At 47.5% G+C, this 21776-nt stretch overlaps 1 protein-coding gene across 3 annotated transcripts in view; it reads left to right on the top strand.

Moving 5' to 3' along the window:
- Positions 1 to 4374: 4374 nt before the first annotated feature.
- CD101 (CD101 molecule) overlaps positions 4375 to 21776 on the top strand; it is a 30495-nt gene continuing 13093 nt past the window's right edge. The window contains exons 1-6 of one of the 3 annotated variants that reach the window (XM_043509906.1): positions 4375 to 5467; positions 7497 to 7877; positions 9147 to 9560; positions 12031 to 12417; positions 14512 to 14892; positions 16047 to 16463. In XM_043509906.1, coding sequence (XP_043365841.1) covers positions 5422 to 5467; positions 7497 to 7877; positions 9147 to 9560; positions 12031 to 12417; positions 14512 to 14892; positions 16047 to 16463 — 2026 coding nt within the window. In that variant the 5' untranslated portion in view covers positions 4375 to 5421. The remainder of the gene's footprint in view (positions 5468 to 7496; positions 7878 to 9146; positions 9561 to 12030; positions 12418 to 14511; positions 14893 to 16046; positions 16464 to 21776) is intronic. The other 2 variants (XM_038386775.2, XM_038386776.2) reach the window with 2 other exon arrangements.

Below are 21776 nucleotides of genomic sequence, written 5' to 3'. Positions count from 1 at the left end.
AAGAGGGGAATGGAAATAAATATTTCAGCTGACTATTGTTTCATGAGGACTTCTGTTTTGGAATTTAAAAAAAATAAGCAATAAGTGTTTGAGAAAGAAGCTGGGTTTTAATGTTAAGCTGCTTATTTAGGTCTCCAAGTGCTGGAGATACAGTATTTCAAAACTAATTAGATTGACAGACGCTTGGATTCGATTACAGGATTTCCAGTGGCCGAGGGTTTTTTAAATTAAATGGTTACATTTGAAATGGTAGAGAGAATTAAACAGCCACTGCTGCAGCCAATTATTAAATACCTCTAAGAGCTGCTAAACGTGATAATGCTGTCAACCGAAAAGCCTTCATTGCCCCTTTAAGCTCAAACTGCACCAAGCCCTGAGATGAAGGAGTTGAGACTTACTTGCTGGACCATCTTGACTAACAAAAACACATTAGATGGGGTTTGCTGCCGTCCAAGAAACAAAGTGGGAGTGGGGCGCTTCCCTCGCTCCTCTCTTCACGCTGGACACTCCAACTTCAAGGCATCCGCATTCTTCACTCCGCCTGGATGCAGAACAGCGAGAAGGGCATCTGAACAGGGTGGTGGTGCATTGGGGGAGCTGTGTGAAGGACCAAGACTGGAAGGAGAAAGGTGCTGCAGGTCCAGATTAAGGGTTCGCTGCTATAGCAGCTACAGCGCCCACTATAATCAATCCAGGTACTACGCAGCAAGGTCATTAGTTATGCTGCATACATAAGGCAAGAGGGTTAGAAGCATTATTTTTAAAGGGGTGAGGCCTACCTAGGGAATCCCCTGAGTTGAAGCTGAAAACACTCCTTGGGAAAAGTTGGATTTGCCCATAGTTTTTAAAAGCTGGGAGAAACAGGTTGTGCTAGATGTTTGAGAAGAAGTGGGGACCACCCCAGCAAAAGCTCTGTCAGCTGCTGGCAAGGAAGAATGGCAGTACTCTGAATAGGCAAGTGCTGTCAATTACAGATCCTCACCTGGTCAAGGGCTTCTCTAATGTAACCGGGAGCCTATACTAGGCAAGGGGGTGGAAATCAATGACTCAACTTTAAAAAATCAATCTTCCCCCTTAAAACAGTGACCGAACACAGATCCTCTTGCCTCGGCTTGAATGGCTTTTTTTTCACCCTTTAAAAGATGTAGCCCTGCTTTTCCTATCTCTCAAACACCGCCTTGCCCGGTGCAGTCATGGTGGAATGGGCTCATCTTGCTTGGCCACCCTTGGCACCACACGCGTGAGGCCCCCTGTTCTCTCAGGCCAATTAAGGCATCAGCTTGGATGAGTGTCCCAAAGGGCTTTTAAAATGTTGATCATAAACAGAGTGTTATATGAGTTGTCCTCTGGAAAGTTTAACATTTATAGGCACAGCTGGTAGCACCACATATTAAGGTGGCCCTGATGCATCTCATTATCAGACCCTACTTTCAGTTGCTTATAACTTTACCAAGCTTTAATTGTTTGGGTTGAACTTTCTCTCCGGCTCATTTTTTCTGGAAAATTTCAGCCAAAATGGTTCAGCCATGTCCAAGAAGGAGAATAAGGAAGAGGCATTGGCAGGGAGCCTAGAGGAGGAGGAAAAAAAGTGTGTGATCATGTGATTAAAACTATATCATAATGCATGTGCGCAAGGGGGCTGAATGAAGATTGTATAGTGGCAGCTTTTACTATGGCAAAGTCAAGCACTCAAGTTAGAATATGAAACCTTAATGTTGTTTTAACATATTATGTGTGTTACACGGGTATTTTATAGATTTAAAAAAGTCTCCACTATTCCAATTCTTACATTGATCGAGCTTCCCCTGAGAAAACGATGAGAGGTAACAATATCTGCCCCCAGAGGGTGCTAGAGTAACACTCCTAACACATCATTCAAGGTACAAGTAAGTGTCTATTTGTGCCCTAATTTTTTTTTCCAGTTCTAATTTCATATCTAGTCAATTCCCTGGGAGCTAGTGCATAGCTGGTCTATATATCATCCTGGTCTTAGTTGAGGGTTTTTTTCATTTTCCTCTTTCTCTTCCCCCTCCCCATCCCTCCTTTTTTGTCCAGGTACCTGAAAGATAGAATTGGTAAATCTCTATCCACTGATCTGGCTTTGCTGAAATGTTTTTTTAACAGAAATGGCAACTTTTAACCAGCTTTGTAAAGGACTCTGATCCTTTCCCTTCTTTCTGCTTTCTGCCTTTGCTAGTCCTCCCCTATGTTTGTTTTAGCATTTTCCCTTGGAGGAGGAGTGTTTTTAAAGACTGTAAATTCCTCCAGGCTGGGAGTTGTTGTTTCTCTTTGTTTAGAGAGCTCTATACATACATCTGTGGGGCTGGGTAAAGCAAATGTATCCTTTTCAGAGTAGCAGCCGTGTTAGTCTGTATCCTCAAAAAGAAAAGGAGTACTTGTGGCATTTTCCACTACATGCATCCGATGAAGTGAGCTGTAGCTCACGAAAGCTTATGCTTAAATAAATTTGTTAGTCTCTAAGGTGCCACAAGTACTCCTTTTCTTTTTTTCAAGTGTATCCTGTTTTTCTTTTGCAAATGCAAAGGTCAGTTAACACATCATTTGACCTACAGACTCAAAGCCAAATTGTCCCAGTGTTGTTGTTTCCACACTGACTGTAGGAAACTCAGTGAGTCTGACCTCTGTGTTTCCTTTCCATTGCTCTGTTGGGGTAGCAATGGCAGTTTGCTCTCCCACGGACCTGGTAGGGGGATTGACCTGGGATCTTCAAGTAGGAGAGGCCAGAGTCATCCATAGAGAGCCCATGACAGTAGACCGCTCCCAGAATGCTCCTTAATCCCCGCCCAAGGGGGTTTCATGCTGGGGTGGAGGAACTAAGGTAAGCTAAAGCAGATGTGGTAAGCACTGACTTAGTCCAGGAACAATGCCATGGGCTTCAGCCATTTGCTTGACCCCCACATCTTGCCAGTCCTCTCCCATGATGCTTTGTCTCAATGAGGGTCTTTTGCAGTTTTGCAGAGGAAGGCAATTGGGTAAGGTCCCACAGAGCTTACTCCCTCCCCTATATACATATACCTATAGAGAGACACACCGCTGCTTGTCATGATCAGCCACTTTCTGCTTCCTGCCATTTGTGGAAACAGAGAGCAGAATTAGACCCTGTACTCCCCCAGATCCCTGAAAGCACATGCTGTTTTTATATGGTTGCACATAGGAGACAGGCAACATCCTGGTGGGGAGCTCTGTATGATGTGTGTGTCACCAAGGATGGAGGCTGGTTTCTGTCGCTGGGGCTGCTGGTCTGTACTGAAATCATTCAAGCAGGCTAACAAGCAGCCTGATTAGGAGCTAATAACCTACCAAGTCTTGCAGCATGCAGTCTCTATCTTTATTTCCCAGACCTGCAGGCTCTGTCACATGAATCAATTGATTAAAAGGAGAAAATAGAGATCTTATGTTTGGTTTTGTTCTTTAAATGACCCTTGCATTTGTTTTACAATCTGCATTCCAACGGCACGTCCCTGAACCAATGTTCTATTTCAGCTGCTACCACAGCAGTGCTTGCGGGGAGCTCCACAACTCTCAACTAACCACGTTGTGTCGACATTCTTCCTACAGAAAGCTCCTTTCAGAAAGTCCCTCTAATTCAAACCATTTTCTATGGGTTAGCCAGATGCCCGGGGGGGCTGGATTTCCCCTTGGCTGGGCCGTGCATCAGGCTGTGTTGCTCTCCTGCAGATTCCGGGTGTGCATAGAGATGGTGTGGACAGACCCCAGGATGCCCTGTAGGGGGCAGCTTGAAGCTGAAAGCCAGAGAGGTCATAGTGTTCCAAACCGTCCCGTTGAAATGAATGGGAAACAGCACTAGCCAGGATGCAACTCTTCACCTCTCTCAGAAGGAAAGAGGAGCAGCAGTGCTTCTCTCTGTAGCTGTGTGTCGGACCCTGCTGCCACAACTCCAAAAACCAGGAGTCTCAATTTCCATTGCAGTCCACCCACCCTCCTCAGTGCTTTCCAGGTCTCCTCAAATGTTTGCAGATGCCATGGGTGCTGCTGAGCCTCTTGCACATGGCTGCCTTTCTACCAGCCTTGCTTTGCTCAGCCGCATTTTGTGGGTATGTGCAAACTGCTGAGTGGGGGGGTCTCATTTTACTCTGTAGCCGCCATTTCCTCAGCAACTGCAGAAAGGGATCCCAGAAGTTTTGGAAGCAGGAGGCCTGTTCAGGGATTTCCAGCGCCTGGCCATACAAGTTAATTGAAGCAAACACCCGCTTTTGGCATGCAGCCTCTAATAAGGTCATAGAGAACCGTGGGGCAGGTGCTCCGCTCTCCTATTAACCCACCTCATGGTGTTAAAGAGAGCTGGTGGGGTGGGGGGGCAGCTGTTTCCCAGCTGAAGGGCAGATAAGTGGAGGGAGGCTTCCATCAATGAGGCCCCAGAACCCATGAAACGACATCTGTGTTGAGATTTAAAGCAGAGTGGGGCTGATGGTGGAGATCAGTACATCAGCGGGCCTTCAGCTGTCCCGCTAAGGGGCTGTCATCCTGTGAGTGCTAATAAGCCACACAGGTTGGGCCTACTCAGCATCTGGATATGAGAGAGATTCTTTTCTCCCGCTGGAAAATGAGGTTGCCAAGAGTGGTGTTGGTGACTCATTCAAATGTGGTCTTAATCGGAGGCAGTATGGCGTCCGTGCCCCAACACTGCAATGGTGGTGCCCCACTGCCTGTTGTGTAAGATGTGATGCCACGTTCTTGGCCATACGTGATCATGTGAACCCCTGTGGATCTAAGTAAGGGTTTTGTATTGCTCCTCAGCACCTTCCACGCACAATAGAGGGGCAGTACCCAAACCCCAAAGTGGTCTCCTATGGAATTGCTAACTCTTCTCCCTTTGCTCTGTGGGGGTGGGGGAGGGTGTCTGTTTTGGTTGGTTTGTTTGGGGTCTCTTTAGGTTTTTGGTTTTTATTTAATAACAAAATGAAGCACAGCGATGTGAACCCCAGTGTTGGGCATATGGGGCTGTATGGTGAGCATTTTAATGGTGGCCACAGTGACAAACAAGGGGGGTGATCTCTATCATCTGTTGCAGAGCACTTGCTGCACGCTAGGTGCTGTATGGAAAGCGGAGAAACCACAGTCCCTGCGATGAAAGGCTTACAGTCTAAACAGGCTGCACCTCAGCACTGGGTGAGATGCATCACAAAGCAGGGCGAGGAAATGGGGGCATCTGGCACGTAACCTCTTGGTTTTGTGTCTGTGCACTTGGACCCTGCCTTTGCAGCTCTGAAATAAGTCACTTAGCCAGCCTCTTTCTGCCCCCTCCTTTGAAAAAAGGGAAACCACGGCGTGAGCCGGCCGCCTTCTATCCGGCGGCTCTTGCAGGGCTTGGTGGCTGCAGCTGTCTGAGGAGAACTTCCTGCCATCTGCAGGGGAAGGACCTGTCTGCACCTATTTGTAATGGGGTCCGTCCAGCGCTCGGCTGCTTTGCTTCTCTTCGTCCTCAGTGAGTGTTGTGGAGCTTGTTGGCTTTCCTCTCCGTTCAGCACTTGAGGGGGTGGGGGGGGTGGGAGGGAGTGTAGGCAAAGGCCAAAGGGAGGGCTTAGACGTGCAAGCCATCCAGCCCCCTTTGCTGATTTTCATCAAAGCCACCCACTCCTTTGGCTCCTTTCAGGGAGGGGACTCGGCCCCTGGGGTTCTGGGTGTGTCTGGGGTTCTCTGTCGTGCTGGCCACTGAGCTGGCAATGAGGTGCGCTAGGGCTCAGTCATGGACAGAGATTCCCCCCCTCAGTAGCTTAGCATGGCCCATAGGGGTGCTGAGAGCACTGTGGAGGTACATTAGTATGGACAGGTGGGGCTGCTTTCTGTCACTCTCCCTTTTAGTTGCTTTCTCCTGCTATGCTCCCCTGGCTGAGCTACTCCTGATCTCCCCCTTCAATGTTCCTGCTCCCTTCACTTTTCTGTCCATTTACTTGCTCCCCTCCCAACTGAAAAAGCAAAACCAAAAACTTGTGGTGCTAACATGACATTTGCTGCCATCCCATCATTCACACTGCTTGTGTGTGACAGCCTTTTCCCTGCCCTGGCTTGGCTGTTTGGACTGGAAGCACTCCAGGGCAAGACCCCCTACTCTCTGTACAGTGCCTAGCTCAATGGGGCCTTGTTCCTGGTTGGCCCTTGATTCAGATGATGATCTCTCCAAAATAAATGGCAATAACTCCTGCCTGTTTCACTCTGTTTTGTACAACTGCTGAATGCCTGATTGGCACACATTACATCACCTTGCTGCATACCCCCATTTATCACTAGCTTACACTGGATCTGCATGTTGCACCATAAATTCCATCCCAACTTAATTTGGCCCACAGCCTCCCTAGGCAGCTGCACCTGCTGTTATTGGTCCTTTTGCTTATGTTGCTGTTTGTAGTTTACTCAGGAGACTAAGGGCTTATCTCCAAGGGAAGCTATTCCAGTATAGCGCAGGGTGTGACTATAAGGGCTGTAGTTATACTGATGTAACTCTCCAGGTGGACACTGTGTTCCAGAATACAAACGCCTTTCTCTGGGTTAGTGTAATCTACTTAATGGCCATTCTGGTCAATGTCTCTGTGTCAACAAGCCCTTTTTGGGACTCTCAAATAAAATGTAGATTAAAACAACTTGCTCTGTGAACTCCACTTGTAATGAGGGGAGAAAAACTACCAGCTGAGTAGACGACCCTGTTGCTTCCCTTTCCCACTCCATTCAGGCCACATACAGACAGAAGGAGGATGGGCCATACAGCTGAGGGGTGAACCATCCTTGCAGGCTATTCACCTCTGCTGGGATGTCCTTATCTGCCTGCTCTGATGAGGCCTCCTTTGGCACATCTCATCACATGTTCCTATAGCTGTTTTTCTAATGGCAAACCAGCCTTATCCCCCACTGCACTTGCCGCCCATCAGATGTCCATGCTGGCTAGCGAGATCAGTTTTTTCTGCCCTCTTTCTAACATCCCTTATGATACTGATAGGCAATTTGGATATCCACTCACCCCAGCTGTGTTATCTACAGGCTAATCATGCCCAGTTCTCTTAACCTCTTCATAGGACCCTACTGAAACCTATTATCCTCTTTGGTGCTCTCCTCTGAACTGGCCCCACTTGGTCTCATTAGAACTGTGGGGCGCCCATCTCAACACCATGTCACTCTGCTCTCCCCTCCAAACAGAGATCTAAGCAGCACCAAGGCGGGCAGAATAATCATGAAAAGGACGCCACTCCTTAAAATGTGAGGCTCTCTGTTTGAACATGCAGTTACTGCAGCTGTATGTGCCACCTGGGTATCGGCACTTGTAAATGACAGTTGTGCTGATACTTGATTTGCTTTCACAATTGTGGTAAATGCACAAGTGACTTAAGCCTGTGACTGCAAGCACCCCACTTCTGCAACTCAGATTCCAGGTATTTTTAAATCCCAAATCCCCTCTTTTGGGATGTGCCTCTAGAAGAACTTGCATTGCCACATAACACTACTGCTGTTTCATTATTTATAAGCAGGCCTCTGCGTTGGCCAGAGAGTAGTGCTGGTTCAGGAAGGACGTCTTTACCGGACTAGAGGTTATCACATCACCATCTGGTGCAAGGTCAGTGGCTACCAGGGGCCCTCAGAGCAGAATTTCCAGTGGTCCATTTACCTGCCATCTGCCCCAGAGCGGGAAGTGCATATTATCAGCACCATGGATCCCTCCTTCCCTTATACCATTTACACCCAGCGTGTGCGGAGTGGCGAGATCTACGTAGAGAGGGTACAGGGGGACTATGCCCTGCTGCACATCACTGAGCTCCAGGACCGGGACGCTGGCGAATATGAGTGCTACACACCCACCACCGACGAGAGGTACTTCGGGAGTTACAGCGCCAAGATGAACCTCTCAGGTAAGAGCTAGAGAAGGCTGCTAGCCTCACACTTGCCATTCGGCCACCTTCCATCATCGGCTGCTCTGAGGCACTGGGTGAGGGTGGCGAGAGAGGAGGGTTCAGGTTTTGCTTTTCTTTTACTGTTGACGCTGTCCAGCTGTGGTGGTCCCATGTTGGCAGTGAAACCCTGTATGTCAGCATCCCATTTAGTGAAGGGAAAGGCCAGTGAAGAGCAGGGTCTAAAAAGCACAGAGACATCAGATGCTGTTCGCCCCACCTCCTCAAAGTAGAGAGGGAGATGGCGGGGACAGGTGTCTTCCTTCTTGAAGGGAAGGGGCAGATGGTGTGGTATTGGGAGACGAGGTGAATAGGGTCTCTTAGCTAGGCCTTTCCTTCTGGGGCTTTTGATGATGCTCCACCCGGGGGGGTCCTCAGCCAGTCACAAACCCCTCCAGCGGCTCCTACTTCATGTTCCTTTCCTGGTGAATCCTCACTTCCAGTAGGGAGGAGGAGCTGAGCTTCCCCCCCCCAGCCAGAAGAGGAGAAAGGAAGGGGAGCTGCCGCTCTGCTATTAGTTGAGGAAGGGGAGCCGTGTTCTCCACACCTCATTTCTTGAATCCCTAGTCATGACAGAGCTCTAGCAGATCACATCAGAAGATCTCCATGGATACAAAGGCTCTCAAAACTGACCCTCAGCATCCTTTAGGCCAGGCCTATAGGACACAGGGTCACTCTGACATATGTGGGATACCCACAGATGTTCCGGAAAGGGTGACCATCCTAAGGGACATCTTTGGGAAGGGGGAGAGAGCTAGGAGGGGGAAGCATGACTGGATGGGAGAGGCAAAGGAAAATACCTTATTCTGAACTCTCCGATGTAAATGACAGTGCAGCATTCCCTGGAGGGAGATGCTCTGTGGTAACTTTGGTGGGGCCTCTGGGGTACACCCCTCCTCCCTCCCCCCCACACATGTTTTCCCTTTATCCTTGGGGTGTACCAACCCATACTCTTTGGCCTACACCTGATTCTCTTTGGAGTCAGTTAACACTGGCCCACGTTGACTGAAGAGGGCGCAAGAGAGCGTTGCAGCAAAGGAGACATGGTCTGCCCACCCAGGTGCTGAGCCCCTTTATGTATCGGTGGCAATCAGCAGTGAAAGCTGCTAATGCCACAGAGTGGAAATCCCTGCAGCAGGAGGAGGGCGTGGCTGATAAGCAGGGTATCTATGTCTAGACAGAGAGTTGTTCCGCTTGTGACCAGCATGGCTGTGTTTTTGTTGTGTTTAGTGATCCCTGACACCCTCTCTGCCACCATGACACCGCAGGCCCTCACCCAAGTGGAAGGAGGTCCACTAGAGCTCACCTGTGAGGTGTCAAAATCCACAGCTCAACACACCCACCTTTCTGTTGCCTGGTACCATCTCCAGGGATCAGGAGATGGTCAGGCCATGGTGATCCTTTCCCTGTCCAAGGATTTCATCTTGACTCCGGGCTCTTCCTACACGCAGAGGTTTTTGTCAGATGTCCGGCTGGACAAGGTTGGGGACACCACATACAAGCTGTCTATTGGCAGAGTGCAGCCCTCTGACCAGGGCCAAGTGTACTGTGAGGCAGTTGAATGGATTCAGGATCCTGGTGGGACTTGGAAAGACATAGCTCGGAAACAAACGGAAAAGACATCGCTGACTATCAGAAGCCAAGGTAAGATGCCCATAGCCCATCGGTGAGACGCACTGTTGTTCTAAAATACCTCCGCTCCCATGTGAGGGGCTGGAGAGGGATCCTAACTCATGTGCTTATCTTTGTAGAAAGGATGCCTTTTATATAAATGAGAGTCAGGCTTGTTGTGTGTCTCTAAAGCCTCTTCATCCACCCAGTCATTAAGCCACTGCACAAAATGTCACTTCACACAACAGCATTAATGTGAATGAGATTTCTGAAGGTCTAGGTCCTGTCACATTTGACTGACAGGGGCTCTAGACAGGAGACAGAATGGCTCCGGAAGTACACAAATCCTGTGTTTGATGATCAGAAGTGCTTGAGGGAGGGATGACTCAATATTACCTGGCCCAACTCTCACATCATTAGTTAATCCCTTACAAATTTTAAGATCATCTTAAAAATCATGACATTTCAAAACAAACTTTGGGTTCTTATTTTGTTTTGGGCATCTGAGCCTTTAGGGTTCAAGTTTTCAAGCTTTTCTTTGCAATCACGAGAGTAAAAAAAAGTAGAAACACTTTTTTTTAAAATTGAAAACTCATTCTCATATAATCACCTGACTCCACTAAAAACACCCAATAATGTGAGACTTTTCATAAAATTGTGAGAGTTGGCAATACTCCCATTGACTGCAATGGGTACAGCATTTAGGCATTGGTGACCAAGACAAAGGGGATTATGGCAAGCACAGAGGTAGCATGGAGGAAGGTGGGAAGGGAGCAAAGGCAGAAGGTTAGGCCTGGGGTGGGGTGGGGTGGGAAAGCTAAAACAGTGAGAGAAAAAGGAGCCTAATGGAGGATACTGGCCCTGGAAGGCGAGGACAAGGAGCTGGAGTGAGCCAGGGGATGCAGTGAAGAGTTCTGACTAGGAAGTGATGTGGTGGGAATGGTGCACAAGGAAGGCTATCACAGAAATATTTTGGGAAAGGGGGGCTGATTTGAGATGTAAGGGGGCCAGAGGAAAGGAGGGTGTTGATGGTTGAGGTGAGAAATGACCATGGTTTGGGCCAAAGTTAGTGGCCTTGGTGGAGAGGAAAGATCAGGTTTTAGACTGTGTGGTAAAGGAAGCTGGCGTCTAGTAAAGACCCTGATTCAGAACAGGAAACCAAAGAAACAAATAGCTAAATCAGTGTTTTTCAACCTTTTTTCATTTGCGGACATCTAAAAAATTTCTAATGGAGGTGTGGACCCATTACGAGGGGTCCACGGACCACAGGTTGAAAACCACTGTTATATGGTAACAACAACCTTTTGCGGACCCCTTAGAAACAGTCTGAGGACCCCAGAGGTCTGTGGATCACAAGTTGAAACCCACTGAGCTAAATGGTTCAAACAGTTCATTAAGCTGTGATCAAGATTCCATGATGTGCACCTGTCAAACACTGCAAAAACTCTCTCTTCATGACCATAGATTTTAATTTGGAATGGCTGGCAGGTTTGACAATGTTTGTACCCCTCGTTCCCATTCATAGGAGAGGTTTTTGTGTGCACCATTGTTTGGAGAACAGCTGCAGTTCATATGAACATTCATAGCAGATAAGAATATTTGCTTTTCATTATTCTCTTGTTTAAAGTTTCATCATCCAATCAGGAAACAGAAACAATACCATGTAACTTCAGTTACCAATCACATGCTATGATTCATGAATAGGGATTAGTCAAAGTAAAGAGTTTGGAAACTCCCTATAGGCTGAGAATTCTATTCTACTTAGATTAGTATATTATACTCATCACCGAGGTATCTGAACTGTTTACACCATTGTTTGAACGTGGAGGCCTCTAGATCTCATTATTCCTATAAACTATTCAGCCAATATTTGGGAATACCAAGCATATGTGCAGGAATCAGGATGTTTCTTCTTGAATTGTTTATGAACCAAACATTTAAAACCATAGGATAACTTATTTGCAATAAATACTTAAAGCAGCTGTAAATCTCAGGAGTTACTGTATTTTTACCTTTGGACAATAATGTATGGTATTTCCCTTGGAGCTAGGCATTGTCTGTGTAGTATTGATCTAAGTAGTCAACGCAATGGTCATGTAAAAATGCGACCTGTATACAGACAGATAATGTTCTGCGTTTAATTTTTGTGCAGAATTCTCATTGATTCCATGAGTTCCATGCATGGGAGTTTTAGATGATCTTATTCCCTGCTCACTCAGCAGTGACCAGTTTCTATTAAAATCTTGTCCTGAATCACCTTTGGGGCTTTGGTTCAAATCTAAGAATTCCTGGGAGATGCCTCAGCAAGGGTGGAAGTTAGTCTATGTTGTATTAGACTTAAAAATACTTTGCCCTCCAAGAAGGGAGAATCTTATCCGAAGGAAATGGACTAAAGGATCCATTTGATAGAGGTCACTTCTGACTCCAATGAAGCTAGTAATAGAAAGGGATGATTGAACAGGGCCTCTTGACATACACTTACCTTGCTTTTGTTTTTCTACAGACAGAGATTTCCAAGCTAATATTGCTGCTGTTGAAAGTTCCCTTGCAGAAAGGGAGCCCTTGCAGATAAATTGCTCTGTGAAAGCCCAGAATAGCCAGAACCGATGGTTCCAAGTGATTTGGCTCTTCAAAGGAGAAGTAGTAGCCAGGATTGACCCACATGGGGTACTGGCCTTGAAGGAGGAGTATGAAGAAAGAGCTGCCTTGGGACAGCTCCAAGTGGTGAAGAAAAGCAATGAGGTGTATATCCTCAAAGTATACCAGGTGGAGTTGAAAGACAAAGGCACATACAGCTGTAAGGTTTCAGAGATGGAGAAGGCTTCCACAGGCTTTTCCACCACCCAGTTCAAGACATCGTCAGACATTGATGTCAATGTGACGCCAATAGGTCAGTGAAACTAAATGCCCTTTCTTCTAAGTGAAATCTGGAAAAGGTCCCTGGTCTGGGTTCCATTGCTATTTGGCCTCCTGCCTTGGCACAAGCAAGCTGTCCCCCAAAAGGGGCAGGTGGGCTATAGTGCTCAGTACAATGATAGAAACCAAGGTATTCACGCTGGCACACACAATACTTCTACTGTAGCAAGGGAAGTGTGTGCTCTAATTCACTGTCTGCACCAATTCACCAGGTCACCTCCACAGAGTGTCCTGATGACCTGCTTCCTCTCTCCAGTAGGCATAAGAGTCTTTTGCCTCTCACCTACAATCCCTCTTGCAGTTTCCACCACCACTTCTGAGGCAGCTGCCTGTGCACACAAGGTGACTGAGATCCTACATTTGGTAGGATCAGTCCCAGTTTCATCAGGGCTCTCTACTTATTGCCTTTTTTATTGCCTATGCTTATGCATGGTACAATCAGTGCTTAAAATGTGGGGAGATGTGGGGGGGAGGGCAGATTCCCCCACCCTCCCAAAAAAAGTTCAGGTCAAGCTGGGACATTGAGAGATGTACTTTAAGCACCATCGTACCAATGGTCCTGCTCCCAGATTATGAGCCACCCCATTCCCCCCACCCCATACACATACTTTTTTCAGACCACTTTAAGCATTGGCTACAATAGCCTATGCGGTAATGGTCCAAAGTTGGACAGCTTCCAGTATTAATACTGCCGTGTTGGGGGCTATTATTGTAGAATACTGCAGTATTTTTTTTAAAGGCCTGTATGGCTAAATGAGCTTTACTGACACTCCCAATGACTTGTCCTACCATGGCATGTTGTTCTACCCAACATTGCAAAGGAGACAACCATCACCATGGTGTCCCTGTGAATAAACTGTCGGGGTGGTTACAACATTGGACTGGGGCTCAGGAGATCTGGATTCAATTCCCAGCTCTGCCACAGTGATTTTAAGCAAGTCACTTACTCTCTCTGTCCCTCAGTTTTCTATCTGTAAAATGGGGACAATAATACTACTCTCTTCCACCCTGCATTTGCCTGTTTAGATTGGAAGCTCTTTGGGGAAGGGGCTGTCTCTTATGCTGTCTGTGTGTCCGGGTCTATGTCTGTGTTTACGCGTGTCTACATACACACAGTGCCTAGCACAATGAAGCCCCTGTCTTAGTTGAGGCTTCTAGTACTACTGGAACACAAAGTAATGAAGGTCATGCACATATAAGTCAGGAGTCCGCTCTAGAAAAATATTCAAGCTACAAGAGTTCTTACTGTTTCTGTATTACTTGGTTTTGTTCATACAATGACGCTGTGTGAATTTTGCAACTGTGCTAGGTGAAAAGAGGTATCTGACTTTTGCTTTGACCATCCAGTCGTGCTTGGGATGCACCCTTTACACCTTTTCATCCTTTGGTGTGTCTGCAAGTATTGACTAGTTTTCCCTCATCATGGCTCGGCCTGACTTGTCCTTCCCTATTATCTCGGTTTCTTCTCCAGAGGACACCTCACTTTCTGTTCCAATTCACCCATGCTCTTTAAACAGAGGCAATGGCTCTTTCCTCAGAGGGTGCTACACACACTGTGACATGTAGGTAAAAGCTGATGTGTGGAGTAGGTGTTTTATTGCAGGCCTCTTGTAGCCGTGACAGCTCAGACATTCTATTTAATACCCATAGATGCTCAAATGCCAGGGTGATGGGCATAGTATAAGAACCTGAAGAGAATAATTTGTTTTCTTTAATATATTTGTCATAACTCTTCTTGTGACTTAAAACCCCCCCCCTTTTAAAATGAAAGTTAAATGAATCTGGCTCAGTTGTGAAGAGCTGATGAGATGTGTCCACACTGGAGCCTGGAATTTGCCTGTCTCAATGCAGCAGGCAAGACTCTGCCAATTGAGTGTATTCACTGAAATGTTCCCTAATGTGACCACTCCAGGAATGCAACTGGCAGAAAGAAAAAAATGCACTTCAGGGTACTGAAAAGATGCTCCAAATTTCAGGACAATTCCCCCTACCCTTTACATTGAGATTTCCCTTGTCACAAGAATACTCCTGACTAGCTTGGAAAGATAATTGCTGTTGTTGTTCACAGAAAGTCACATGCACGTATCTGTGCTCAGCAGCGAAAGGCAGATAGTGGAAGGAGACACCTTGATCCTTCACTGTGAGGTGAGTGGAACAACAAGACCACTCTCTGTGAATTGGTGGCACCTGCGAAAGAACAGAGATCAACCGGAACACATAGTTGGGATGGAACAGGATGGCATGCTGAGGCCAGGCCCCTCCTACCAGGAACGCAGTGCTAATAGGGACCTCCGACTAGAGAAGATGAACTCCACCACGTTCACTCTGGCAATCTACAACACTTCAGCCACCAACGATGGAGGGTCATACAAATGTGAAGTGACAGAGTGGTCCATGGACAGGAGCTGGAAACAGGCACAGGAAACATCAGTAGCCATTAGCCCTCTCAGTAAGTTGATAGAATCCCTTCCTTGCATTACAGTTGGATGACATTCTATCATAGGTAGCGTGGTCTACTGGTTAAAACTTCGGGCCTGCGAAGGAAGAGACCTGGGTTTAGTTTAGTTTATGGGCTAGGTGCCTGTAGCACTGGATGGGCCATTGCATTTTAAAAAATGAAATAAATATGTAAATAAATACTGCGGAAAGCGTGCTTGGCAAAATGAAGCACCCATCGTTAATCAAAAACAGACCCTTCCATTAGCAGAGCTGTGATGGAATTCCAGACTGCCCTGCAGGGCAGGATTGAAGTATGGTGTTGGCAGAGCTGCATGGGGGACCCAAGGCTTAATCTACATTGAGGAGCCTGTGCTGGCAGAGCCCCCTACTGCAGACGCAGTGTATGCTGACCGAGTTTTTCTACAGGTGCAGGAATGCCATCTCCCTATTATGGTAGTTGTGCTGACAGGAGCCTTCCTCTGTTGATGTAGCTGTATCTACTCTGGGGGTTTGTCTATGTAGCTCTGTTACTAAGGGATGTGGTTTTTCACATCCTGATCCACACAGCTATGCCTGTATAAAAGTGTAGCTCAGGCCTGAGACTGGAATAGCAGGAGATGCTGCAGCTCAGGATTTAGGCACAATGCCAGAGCTGCGCATGGGATCAGGAGTGGAATAGCAAGGTGCACGTCAGGAGTGAGATGCATTCAGAGAACTGAGGGGCACAGGAATGGGAGAGCAGGGGATGGATGACTTTAATCAGGATTGAATTGTATTGGCAATGTTTGTATGATCCAGAATAGCCTGGGCGCTCTGTGTCATAATGGAGGCACACTGACAGCGCAGGGCAGCCCAGATTGAAATTGCATTGAGGGGTAAGGAAGGAGCAAGGTGTGTTATCAGAGCTGTGGAATGGCAGTGAAGCTGGGTCAACGCTTCCTGCATAATGGTCGGGACAGAGCTATTAGTTTCCCAGTATCACAAGCCCAAAGTTCACTTGTAAAATAAACAGCTAAACCCCAAATCACCCAATCAGTGTGGGAACAGCTCCTGGCAGGGGAGGATAGTGCTGCATGTGAAGGGATAAAAGCAGGGAGAATGATTGTACAATCTCTTTTATAATCTTACAAACCCAGTACCAACAATGTGCTTTCTTGTTAACAGGTTTGGATTTGAGAGCCACACTGATAAGCCGAACAGCAAATGTCACGTTTACTCAGGATTTTGAACTGTTCTGCCAGATCTCTGCCCCCTATCTTACCACCCAAGTGCCAATATCGGTAACTTGGCAATTCAACACCATCCCAGAGGCTAATGGTTATCAACAGCTGGTCAAAATCATGCCCCGTGGCACCATCGAATGGGGGGCTGCCCAACCTCACTTTCAGAGGAAGACCAGAGTCACAAAATCTGCATCTTCCTCCCAACTTCTAATCCACAGTGCCACAGAGCAGGATGCGGGCAGGTACAGGTGTGAGGTGGAGGTCTGGAGGAGAAGCTCCCAGCAAGCACGACACCCAGCGATGGCGGCAGCTGCTGCTGTGAAGTCTAACGTTGTGGAGATAAAGGTCAATCCACCAGGTGAGCTGCAGCAAATGCTTTCCTCAGGAGCAGCTTCTTGCTGTGTGACTTGCATAAATCCAAAAATGTAATTAGCAGTTACTTTGTCTCCATGCTCCTAAAGCTGCTAGAACTTCTCCAGGCTGGATCATGCACCAAGGCCACAGCAGCAGGTGCTGCTTGTATGTATTCTGCCTCATCCAGCGTGGCTGTTACGCATGTTAAAGTGAACTGAGTGCTGGTGAGTGCAAGCCTCTGGTTATCCATAGAATGGGTACAATGTGGGGAATGTCTGTTGAAGATTCTCCCCACCCTTCCCCCCCAACACAGACAGAGACACACACACACACACAGAGCCTGGCTGGTGGGCTTTAAACCTAACCTCTGGGGCAAAGTGGGAGTTCATTCCGTGGCCTATTCAGTCTTTGGCCTCTCTGCTCACACTGTCACAAAATGGGGCCAGTGGAGGAGATTCTGAAACATGAACACTTCATTTCACAAGATAATACTTAGACTGGACTAGATGACCTACTGAGGTTTCTTCTAGGCTACATATCTATACTAGGCCCCCGAATGGCTACCATATGGTCACTACTGCGTTGGGTTGGACAGGAACCAGTGACTTGGATGTAAAAAGCTCCATTCCCTACCACCAGTCCCTTGAGCCTTCCAGTCTCCACTTGTCCAATGTATCCACAACACGTTCTTCTCTTCTCACCAGCCTATATTCACTAGAGGTCAATATAGCCTACTTGGGAGGTGTCATGGCTTGTGAAAAAGAAGCTGAGTGGATCTGGGTGTTTTGTACTTTTTACCCTTCTGACTCCAGTGGCTGGGAAGGATCCCTTGGAGGCCTGGTACATCCTGGATTAAACAACATCTGTGTATCTGATTCTCTGTCAGTAACCAGAACTTTGATAGGGATCTGTACTGTGTGTCATGTCTCTCGAGAGTCTCCCAGTATCTTGTAGGGAGTCACAGACTGAAATTCCCCATATGGGACCATAGAATGTTGTTGGTGAATTTAATTCCTTGTGCAGATCCTCAGCTGGCCTGTGTAACTCCATCGAAATGGATAGAGCTACATCAATTTACAGCAGCTAGTTTTTTTGGCCCCTTGAAAATACATGGTGACTGTCCAGGCCTGATCCACTAGGCCATTGAAGCCCAAGCTTAGGACTGTGTCCCTGTTGCCATGGGGATTTCCTAGTACCAGTTCTGTTCACAAAAAATCAGTCTTTTTTTGCATGAAATGTTTCTAATTTTTCCACTTAACCTAAGGTTGGGTCTACACTTAAACTGCTACAGCAGCACAGCTACAGTCACAGCTGCAGTGCTTCAGTGCAGATAGGAGGGATTAGCCCATTGCTATAGTTAATCCACCTCCCGGAGAGGCAGTAGCTAGGTCGATGGAAGACTACTTTAATCAACCTTGCGCTGTCTACACAGGAAGTAGGGTCAGTTTAATTATGTCCCTCAGGGGTGTGGATTTTTCACACCCCTAAGCTACATAGCTGGGTCAACCCACTTTTTAGTGTAGACCTGGCCTTTGGCTTATAGGGAATGCAGTCCCATGAACTGAAATCTTGAGCTTTCTGCGGTCATAAGTGAGGGGCTTGCTGTAGTGTATTTTAATATGTCCTCTCCTGTTCAGCCCGACTGCCATGACTCCCTATAGGTCCATAACTTCTTCGAACACAAGAACAGCCATACTGGGTCAGACCAAAGGTCCATTTAGCTCAGTATCCGGTCTTCCAACCAGGGCGGTTCCTACGGGGCTGCCGGGCCCAGGACATAGGTGCCAAGTTTCTAATCTGCTGGGGGAGGGGGGTGCTCCGCCCAGGCCCCACACCCACTCCACCCCTTCCCCCAAGGCCCCACCCTCACCCAACTACTTCCCGCCCCACCTCTTTCCCACCCAGTTCCGCCCCCTCCCCCAAGCGTGCTGTGCCCTCGCTCCTCTCCCCTCCCCCCAGCATCTCCTGATGCCACGAAACATCTGATCCGTGGCAGGTGGTAGCTGCTGAGAGGGAGGGGGAGGTTCTGGTGGGGGGGGCTGCCAGTGGCCACTGGTAGTCTCCTCGCCCCCCCGCCCGCCCGACTGCCACTCTCCTCGCTATCCGCCTGCCTGCCTCGTCATCCCCCTCTTGCCTGTCTGCCTGCCACTCGCCTCCTCAGCCCGCTCGCCCACCTGCCTGCCTCCTCTCGATTTTACCGAAGCGCGGGTTCCCCTAAAGTGCAGGGCCTGGGGCAGTTGCCCTGATTCGCTGTACCCAAGGGACAGCTCTGCTTCTGACAGTAGCCAATACCAGGTGCCCCAGACGGAATGACCAGAACAAGTAATCACCAAATGATCCATCCCCTGTTGCCCATTCCTAGCTTGGCAAACAGAGGCTAGGGACACCATCCATCATTGCTGCACCTTTCCTTTCCCCAAGGATTTGGCCATTGTGACTCACTGGTTTGCATCTGGAATACAGACTTTCAGTGAGCACAAGGACCCAGGGAAGCAGTAACACTGAAGGGGAATAAGGGGTGATAATGAAGCAAACTTAAATTTTTTAATCTAAAATGGCCGCAAAAAACACCAGTGGAAGGCTGTAGGTTAGTTATGCAGACATATCTTGGTCATGGAGCAGGAAGAGGCTAGGCTTGCTCTGTATGTCCCCAGGATGTTGTGTTCATTCCTGGAAACTGCAGTACTGGAAAGATACTAAAGTTGATCAGGGGGATGGAGGGATTGATTGGAAAGCTAGCTGTGGTACTGCTTTGGTAGGAAAGAATCATAAGCCTATGACTATCTGGTGGACAAAAGTACCAGAGAAGATAGTACAGGGGTTTGGGGAAGGGAAATTAACTGAGTAACAGAAAAATGAGGCTGCAAATCAGGCAAAACTTTTACAATGAAAACTACTAGGCTAAGTAATATTGTCAGGTGGGAGATGGGAGCCCCATTGTTTGGGACACTTTAAACAGAGATTGGGCAAAATCCCCTAGAAAACGAAGGCTAAGAAACAATCCTTCCTTTGCAGGAGGAGGCTAGATTATAAAATAACAGATCACTTCCATATCTAATTTAGGCCCTGACAGTTCAGCATCCTACCTTCCTAGGGTTGCCCATTCCCATTGCTTCAGAAGAAGTTTAAATCTACCCATAATGCACCTTAACACTGTACTGGAGAGAAGGATAAAGCTCCTTTCTAGCTCTTGCCCAAATGGATTCTTCCAGAACCCCGAGAGATGCCCTGCTGGTGCTGGTGTGTGCGCGTGTGTGTGCGTGTGTGTGCGCGAGAGAGAGAGCTTGAGCAGGTAGGTTCTTTTGCATACTCCAGCTGTTCCCCAGCTTGTCAGAGCAGAAAGCGCATTGTCAGTAGACGGTGTTCAAAAACGAGACCGTCAATGGGAGATTCTGCTTGGTTAATTAAATTGAAATTGGTTCTATTTTTGCGTTCACATCTTTCTATAGAGAGAAGTGGCCTGTCTGTTTTTTATAGTAATTGAACTTTAGCAAGGTGGTGGTGAGAGACAGAAGCTTAAAGCAAAAGGGATGGGGCTTTAGCAAGCACTCTGCTTCCGTTTGGGGATGATCTTTAGAAGAGTTGCAACAAAAATTCCTCTCATGGGAATCAAGTGTCCCTTGTTAACAGCAGGCTATGTGAGCATATTCCCCTTGTGAGCTCTGCTGAACCCCCATCAGTTTCTCTGGAACATTTCCTGGGAGGAGACTGCCAAGCCACACATTAAAGTGAGGTCCCCTCCCCCTCTCAGGTTGCTGTAATACTAGCTAGGACTAACAACCCATCCTGACTTTTTTTGGAAAGGTCCCAGTTTTCATGAGTTCATCTGGAATCCCATGGGGCCAGATGCGCTGCATCCGAGGGTGCTAAAGGAGTTGGCGGATGTGATTGCAGAGCCATTAGCCATTATCTTTGAAAACTCATGGCGATCGGGGGAGGTCCCACACAACTGGAAAAAGGCTAATGTAATGTAGTGCCCATCTTTCAAAAAAAGGGAAGGAAGAAGATCTGGGGAACTACAGGCCAGTCAGCCTCACTTCATTCCCTGGAAAAATCATGGAGCAGGTCCTCAAGGAATCAATTCTGAAGCACTTAGAGGAGAGGAAGTGATCAGGAACAGTCAGCATGGATTCACCAAGGGCAAGTCATGCCTGACTAATCTAATTGCCTTCTATGATGAGATAACTGGCTCTGTGGATGAAGGGAAAGTAGTGGATGTGTTGTTCCTTGACTTTAGCAAAACTTTTGATACGGTCTCCCACAGTATTCTTGCCAGCAAGTTAAAGTAGTAAGGGCTGGATGAATGGACTATAAAATGGATAGAAAGCTGCCTAGATCATCGGGCTCAATGGTTAGTGATCAATGGCTCCATGTCTAGTTGGCAGCTGGTATCGAGTGGAGTGCCCCAAGGGTTGGTCCTGGGGCTGATTTTGTTCAATATCTTCATTAATGATCTGGAGGATGGCGTGGACTGCACCCTCAGCAAGTTTGCAGATGACACTAAACCGAGAGGAGTGGTAGATACGCTTGAGGGTAGGGATCGGATACAGAGGGACGACAAATTAGAGCATTAGACCAAAAGAAATCTGATGAGGTTCAACAAAGACAAGTGCAGAGTCCTGCACTTAGGACGGAAGAATCCCATTCGCTGCTACAGACGAGGGACCGAATGGTTAGGCAGCAGTTCTGCAGAAAAGGACCTAGGGGTTACAGTAGACAAGAAGCTGGATATGAGTCAACAGTGTGCCCTTGTTGTCAAGAAGGCTAATGGCATTTTGGGCTCTATAAGTAGGGGCATTGCCAGCAGATCGAGGGATGTGATCGTTCCCCTCTATTCGACATTTGTGAGGCCTCATCTGGAGTACTGTGTCCAGTTTTGGGCCCCACACTACGAGAAGGATGTGGAAAGAGTCCAGCAGAGGGCAACAAAAATGATTAGGGGACTGGAACACATGACTTATGAGGAGAGGCTGAGGGAACTGGGATTGTTTAGTCTGCAGAAGAGAAGAATGAGGGGGGATTTGATAGCTGCTTTCAACGACCTGAAAGGGGGTTCCAAAGAGGATGGATCTGGGCTGTTCTCAGTGGTAGCAGAGGACAGAACAAGGAGTAATGGTCTCAAGTTGCAGTGGGGGAGGTTTAGGTTGGATATTAGGAAAAACTTTTTCACTAGAAGGGTGGTGAAACACTGGAATGCGTTACCTAGGGAGATGGTGGAATCTCCTTCCTTTGAGGTTTTTTAAGGTTAGGCTTGATAAAGCCCAGGCTGGGATGATTTAGTTGGGGATTGATCTGCTCTGAGCAGGGGGTTGGACTA

This window comes from Dermochelys coriacea, chromosome 1 (assembly GCF_009764565.3).
Source record: "Dermochelys coriacea isolate rDerCor1 chromosome 1, rDerCor1.pri.v4, whole genome shotgun sequence".
Classification (NCBI taxonomy): domain Eukaryota; kingdom Metazoa; phylum Chordata; order Testudines; family Dermochelyidae; genus Dermochelys; species Dermochelys coriacea.
The sequence above is the reverse complement of the archived record's forward strand: the minus strand, read 5'-3'. Positions and strand labels throughout refer to the sequence as shown.